Genomic DNA, 7,398 nt, shown 5'->3' on the forward strand with positions numbered 1-7,398 from the left:
CATACAAACATGGAGCACTTTGAAACGGGGAGGAACGGCGTTGGATGACGAAGCCGTGACCAAAAGTGGCAGCAGCGGGCGGGCGGAGCGCTCGGAGGCGACGACACCTGCCATTTACAGAAGAACTGCAGACGATCAACATGGGGTGGAGCCAAAAACAAAGTTTATCAAGGGCCGAATACACAACTTCTCCTCCGCTTTTTGCTTTACAAGATTGTGTCTGTGTATGATTACTTAAAAAAACACAAGAATAACAGTTTAATGCTGCTAAAACTGACTCTAATGTACAGTCTAATGTGAGGGGAAAGAGTATTTAATTTAGGCAAAAACACACTTTAAAGGGTCTCTGCAGGCCGATAGCTAGACGACACTCATCATTTACTGGGCTTTTATAGCAGCATGTTTACAGTTGCTGCCCGGTGGGAAATCATCTCGGTAAAGAAGTAGCGCGAGGCCAACTGACTGCCAACTATTAACACGGGGGAGGTTAGATGTTTAGATGGTGGAGAACATTGCCATTTGAACTTATGTGGCACACTAACACAACACAGACACCTGAATATATGAGTCCCAGCCTCCTCTCAAGCAAACTGCAGTGTGGCTCACTATGAATGAGATCATAACTACAGGAAATGGCTCCAAAACACAAGGTTTTATGGGTATTAACAGATGGGTATTAGCACCTGAAGCTGCGGGGTAGTTGACTATTTGTTTTTTTATGCATAAACGCCGGCAAAGAGCCCCGACAATGTTTATCTGAAATGACTTGACCTGGAAGTAGATTTATATGCTGCCTCTAACCAGCAATAGTGGCAGATTACGTAATCTGTCTGATAATGATCTGCTAATGATTTCGCTAACGGTTCTAGTTCATGAAAACATAAGTGGGCAATGTGAAACTAAGAGCGGAAAATAAAATGCAAAGCCAACTTTGACACCGTGGTTTGGACTCAAGAAAACCAGCTGTGGGTCTGTGGGTTTCCTTTAAACTTCTTATATATATAGATGACTGTCTAATGTGCTGCAGTTTGGGGGACAACTGCCCAACTCTGTCTAATGCTTTGCCTTATAATACATAATAATAAACACGATTCAGCAAAACTCTCAAGTGAGTCCCTGGGACGTCTGAGGTGATAAGACAACTGAAAATCAACCGATTAGTTGATTAATGTGCCTATTTGATAAACTATATATTAATTAAGTCATTTTCGAAGCAGAAATGCTAAACATTCTCTGGTTCCAGCTGCTCAAATGTGAGGATTTGTTATAAACATATCATTTAATAAACTGACTGGCTTATAGGCGGTTGGTCTGGGAAATTATAACACGCATATTTCACTATTACCTCACATTTCATAGACAAAAATGTCATGAGTTAACTGATAATCGTTAGGAGATTTGTCTCAATAACAACCAAAAGTATTAAAATGTGTAAAGTGACATTTACAGGGATATTAGTAATAATCAGAAAAGGCCAATCTACAGTTTGTTTACTCTTTATACTTGTTTTGTTTGGGTTTTTTTCCACCGATGGCATAGGTAAGTATCTTCAGTCGCCTTTTGTGAGAGTATAGTTGAAGGTATCAGCAGCTGTTTGCCACATCATGGAGGTGGTGGTACATTAGCACAGGCTAATATTTGACACATCAGCTCTTTTAGAATTTCAAAAGGAGTGACCGAGCAGCCCTGTGTCATGTGAATAAACTAATACAAATAATGCAAAAAAAAAAAAATATTAAACACACGTTTGAATCGAGGCAGGTGGGAAAGGAGCAGATGAAAGCGGTGCGCACTGAAATCACAGCACCTTTTTCCTTTTTTTTTTTTTTTTTTTTTTTGCCATCTTGATTGTGCGCCCCGTTCCACGGAGGAGCGCTCTCCTCCCCACTGTCATCCCATCTATCGGTGTACATGTTGAGGGTAAAATGTCTCTCAGGAGGAGCTCCCATCACGACTCTGAGCCTCATCCTGCAAAAAAAAGACGGTGGAAAAAAAAAATACACCTTTTTTTATAGGTGTTGCATCACCTTGAGTGCGTATACCTGGCTGTCTCCGGTCCAGGGAGGAGGGAAAAAAAGAAAAAAAAGAAAAAAAAGGAAAAGCAGCAACCCCGCCTTCACTGCAGTAATGGTACTGACCGCCATTCCCTTCCGCACACCGCTCAGGATATTGTATAACGAATTACCGCAAACACAATGGATGGAAACTGAATGCGCACACGGTGGCTGGGAATAAGAGAGGAATAAACCACCTTATGCACCGCTCATTTCTACCGTGCAGAGACTCACACAGGGCTGCAAGAGTATACACACACACACACACACAAATATACAGATAAAACACGCACAAGTGGGTCAGAAAAATGCGTGTCTATGAGATAAATCCCGCGAGAATGAAGGGAGGCGATCATCCATGGCACAAATATATCTAAAAAAATAAATAAATAATAATAATAATAATAATCTACCTGCACAAGTTGACATTTGGAGCGTTTTTTTGGGAGACGCAGAGCCTTAAGGAGACGGAGAACAGGTCCCGGTCCGGTACACGGTGGTGTTATTTCTGTTTATTTATGTCTAGGCCATTTGTCAGCCCCGTTATCCGCGTTCAGGTAAACATGATGATGATGAGGATGATGATGAGGATGGCTCCTGTACGGACGCACAGAGTCACCGTCGTGTCGTCACCAGGAGGGAAGCGAGAGAAGAGAGGAGGAAAAAAAAAAGAAAAAAGAAAAAAAGGTGCTTTCCAGCCCCCTCGGCTCACACACATTGTGCCTCATAACGGTGAATAAGAAATATATAAATATATCTTTTTGTTATTGGCTGGTAGGATGTAAGAGGGGAGGGGAGTACAGGTAAGGAGCCGTCCAATGAGAGACCGTGTCTGTGTGAATTTAAAAATGTTTCAACAACACCTGATTTCTATTTTTACATCCATTACTTCATAACAGGTGGATTTAAAAATACTCTCATGCTGTGACCGACAAAACACCTATTCTGAGATCATTGTTCAGAGAATATTTAGGAGATGACACCCTGCAGGTGATATGAGAGGATTATTACAACTGTATCACAGAGAATACAAACACCACTAAGAAAGATCAGCTAGATATGTCAACACCAACAAACAAAATCAGATTAAAAGTCCATATTGTGTAATGAAGTGACTCGAATTTAATGCTTAAAAAGACACATACAGTACCAGTCAAAAGTTTGGACACACCTTCTCATTCAATGTATTTTTTTTTTTTTTATTCTACATTGTAGATTAATATTGAAGACATCCAAACTATGAAGGAACACATATGGAATTATGTGGTAAACAAACAAATGCTCAACAAACCAGAATATGTTTTATATTTTAGATTCTTCAAAGTAGTTGAATGAGAAGGTGTGTCCAAACTTTTGACTGGTACTGTATATATATATTTTTATGTATATTTTATTTATTTATTTATATGCATACAGTGCCAGTACCACCTTCTCATTCAATGGTTTTTCTTTATTTTTATTTTTTTCTACATTGTAGATTAATATTAAAGACATCCAAACTATGAAGGAACACATATGGAATTATGTGGTAAACAAACAAATGCTCAACAAACCAGAATATGTTTTATATTTTACATTCTTCAAAGTAGTTGAATGAGAAAGTGTCCAAACTTTTGACTGGTACTGTAAATATATATATATTCTTAATAATGCCCCCAAAAAATGCAGCTTAAAACAACATTTATTTTCAACTTTGCCAACGTTTCACTCAGGTGCAAAAAGAAACAGTCGAATATATGCAAGACAATCAACAACAAACAAACAAGAAACGCTGTATTAACTGTGCCAAACTGGTGCAAGCGAAAGAGGAAATGCATGCATGAAGAAAAAAAAAAAAAACATTTGCCAAATCTACAGCAGGATCACAAAAATACAACATCCACCCTTACCTTAACTAAGGGAGCATGTGGTGCTGCAGTAGTGGCGGGGAGGAGTGTAATGGAGATGTACAATAAACATCCCATCTCTGGTCATCACCAAGAGCAGCAGTGAAGCAGACCAAACCCCGAAAAAGCATGCATGCACCACCACCACCCAAAAACAACACCATAAAGTTGCATTATTGTGCACAGGAGGTATAATCTGAACCGTCCGGCCGAGTGAGCAATGCACACTAACCTCGCCCTTAGGACTACAAACTGCGCGTAAACTGGCCACGTTGTTGCGTAAAAGCCCCGCAAACCTGCCGCCAAGTGGTACCAAAGAGTGGGGGATAAAAAAAAAAAGTAAGCAGAAAAGTGCAAAAAAAAGGGTGGAGTGGAAGTGGAAGGAAACTAATAACACTCATTGACTTTAAAGAAAAAAACATTTTTTTTTTTTATTCTCACTGACGGATAACGGTTCACTCTGCCAGGCGGCCCCCAGTGCGCCACTAGGCGGACGCATAAACCAGCCAGGTATAACGGTACACCACCACACTGGGATATGCACTCATAGTCAGTGTCTCTCTCTCTCTCTCTCTCTCTCTCTCTCTCCCTTAAAAAAAAAAAAAAAAAAGAAAACTCCCCAAAACGTGCTTCAACTCACTCCCAAAAAGTATCCAAAAGGAGTTTAAGGAGCGGAGACGCGCAACCGAAAGGTGCGCACGGAGGAGTTTGGACTTACCGCTGCTCCTCTTCGGGTTCGCCTGTTTTCTGCGCTTACACCTGGGGCCATCCGCCATGATCCTCTCGCTGAGTCTGAAGCGCAGCCGCTCGCAAGTCACCTCCTCCCTCCTCCTCCTCCTCCTCCTCCTCCCTGTCTCCCCCCCCCTCCCTCCCTCCTCTTCCTCACCCCTTCCTCACCCCTCCCTTTCTCCTGTCCCGCTTTACGACATCACCTTCACACACACACACACACACCTCCCCCCTCCTCCCCTCCTTTTGCACAAAAAAAAACACCTGGTTTGCGACACACTGCCCCGCGTTTACGGCATCACCTTCTCAAACACCTCAGCACATGGCCCCTCCTACTGGCCGCACATGGCTGAGAGTTGTTTCCAAACGGTGGTCCTCCAGCTCTGACAGGGTCGGCCCGCGGCTCACTCTTTCTCTGCTCCTCCTCACTCTGAGAAAAAAAAATGTAGACCTAAGCTGAAGAGACATTAATGTGACAGCATATTATTTACTTATGTAGTTAAAATACCATGTTTGAGGTAAAAGTCCTGAAATGACAGTGTTACCAATAAGGATTATAATGAAAATGTACTTTAATAATCAAAAGAAAGCTATTATTGTAATATATTACAATGTTTTCATATTTCTATTTTTAAATGATGTCTGTGTGACGTACTTGGCAATAAACATCTTCCGATTCTGATTAATGCAGAAAAGTGGCCCCTGTGATATATATAATTACCAACAGAAATATAACAGCGAGGTGTTTCTCCACAGGTGTAAATGTAGACCTAAGCTGAAGGGACATTAATGTGTCAGCATGTTATTTACTTATGTAGTTAAAAGCAGCAATTACACACTTTAAAAATACCATGTTTGAGGTAAAAGTCCTGAAATGACAGTATTACCAATAAGGATTATAATGAAAATGTACTTTAATAATCAAAAGAAAGCTATTATTGTAATATATTACAATGTTTTCATATTTCTATTTTTAAATTATGTCCTTAGTACTGCACTGTGTGTTGTTTCTTGCTGTACGCACCAACTAATCACCGAGCCAAATTCCTTGTATGTGTGACGTACTTGGCAATAAACATCTTCTGATTCTGATTAATGCAGAAAAGTGGCCCCTGTGATATATATAATTACCAACAGAAATATAACAGCGAGGTGTTCCTCCACAGGTGGAAATGTGGACCTTTGTCTAGAGAGTAGAGCTGAAGGGACGTTAATGTGTCAGCACATTATTTACTTAAGCAGTTAAAAGCAGCATTTACACACAAAATACCATGTTAGAGGTAAAAGCCCGGAAATGACAGTGTTACCAATAAAGATTATAATGAAAATGTACTTTAATAATCAAAAGACTATTATTGTATTCTTTATTTTCATATTTCTATTTTTAAATGATGTCCTTAATATTGCACTGTGTTTTGGTTCTTGCTGTACGCACCAACTAATCACCGAGCCAAATTCCTTGTATGTGTGACGTACTTGGCAATAAACATCTTCCGATTCTGATTAATGCAGAAAAGTGGCCCTGATATATACAGTGGGTTGCAAATTTATTAAATTTTTCACCCTTTGTTTCATTGCAGCCATTTGCTAAAATCTTCATTTTTTTTTTTCGCAAATGTACACTCAGCAACCCATCTTGACAGAAAAAAACAGAAATGTAGAAATTTTTGCAAAGTGGCCCCTGTGATATATATAATTACCCTATTATTGAATTATGAGTCATGCAATAATGTGCAAGTACCCTTTTATTGTTGTAGTTGGTTAAGATGGACCTCATTTGAACTATAATGAGTTATGGGAAATAAAAGATTCAATAGTTCCTTCTGAAATGGAGTAGAAATAGTGGCCTACTCGAATACAAATACCTTAAAATTTGTTATTTAGTACTTGAGTAAATGTACTTATTCACCACTTGTTTACCTGAAACCTGAACCTTATAAAACTGAAGCTAGAAATAGATCGGAACAACATTTGCAGTGATTGAAGAAGTATTCGGATCCTGCAGTTTGCTAAAAAGTACAGTGGTAAGTATAATACCACACTGTGAAAATACTCAAGTATAATCTAAAAGTATTACTAGAGGAATATACTAAAAGTATCAAAAGTGAAATTAGTCATTATGACAGATGGTATCTGTTTTATATGTGCAGAACAACTTGAAACTATAGTCAAATAAATGTGGTAGACTAAAATAGCAGAAAACGTCAAGTACATTTTTTGTGTACTTTACATAATTACAGTATTTGAGTAAATGTACTTTATATCTTCCCATCAATACAAGCTGGACAAGGGGTCAATTACATAATTCAAAGCCCATATTATAGTTAAATAAACAGTGATAAAGAAGTAAGTAGGTTTTTGTTGCAAGATATAATCTGGAAAACATCTACTGGGAATCACATGAGTCTGACTGGGACCAGTTCAGCGTAACCGGGTTTGGACCCAAAAAGCGCGACTCAGACGACAAGTAGGTCAATTAAGAAGTTCAGTTTTACTCGTTGTCTGAAACAGGCTGAATTCAACACGAGAGGGCAAATTGAATGGGAATGGGACGGTGTATGTGCTGCACGGCTGATGGGGGAGTGGTAGCAGGTGTGCAGGTGTGCAGGTGTGCAGGTGAGGTGTGAGAGGACAGGTGACGGGAATAATTCGGTGCATGAGGGAGTGGCAGAATCTAAAATGACATAAGTGTTAGTGTACAACAAAGAGAATATAAAAGATATGGCCGG

The 7,398-nt window shown here is 39.6% G+C and overlaps 1 protein-coding gene across 1 annotated transcript in view; it reads right to left on the reverse strand.

Annotated features, from left to right (window-relative positions):
- zeb1a (zinc finger E-box binding homeobox 1a) overlaps positions 1-4,721 on the reverse strand; it is a 65,353-nt gene extending 60,632 nt beyond the window's left edge. The window contains exon 1 of the mRNA XM_054626900.1: positions 4,659-4,721. Within this exon, the coding sequence (XP_054482875.1) occupies positions 4,659-4,716 (58 nt within the window). The 5' untranslated portion in view covers positions 4,717-4,721. The remainder of the gene's footprint in view (positions 1-4,658) is intronic.
- Positions 4,722-7,398: the final 2,677 nt, after the last annotated feature.

This window comes from Anoplopoma fimbria, chromosome 3 (genome assembly GCF_027596085.1).
Source record: "Anoplopoma fimbria isolate UVic2021 breed Golden Eagle Sablefish chromosome 3, Afim_UVic_2022, whole genome shotgun sequence".
NCBI lineage: Eukaryota > Metazoa > Chordata > Actinopteri > Perciformes > Anoplopomatidae > Anoplopoma > Anoplopoma fimbria.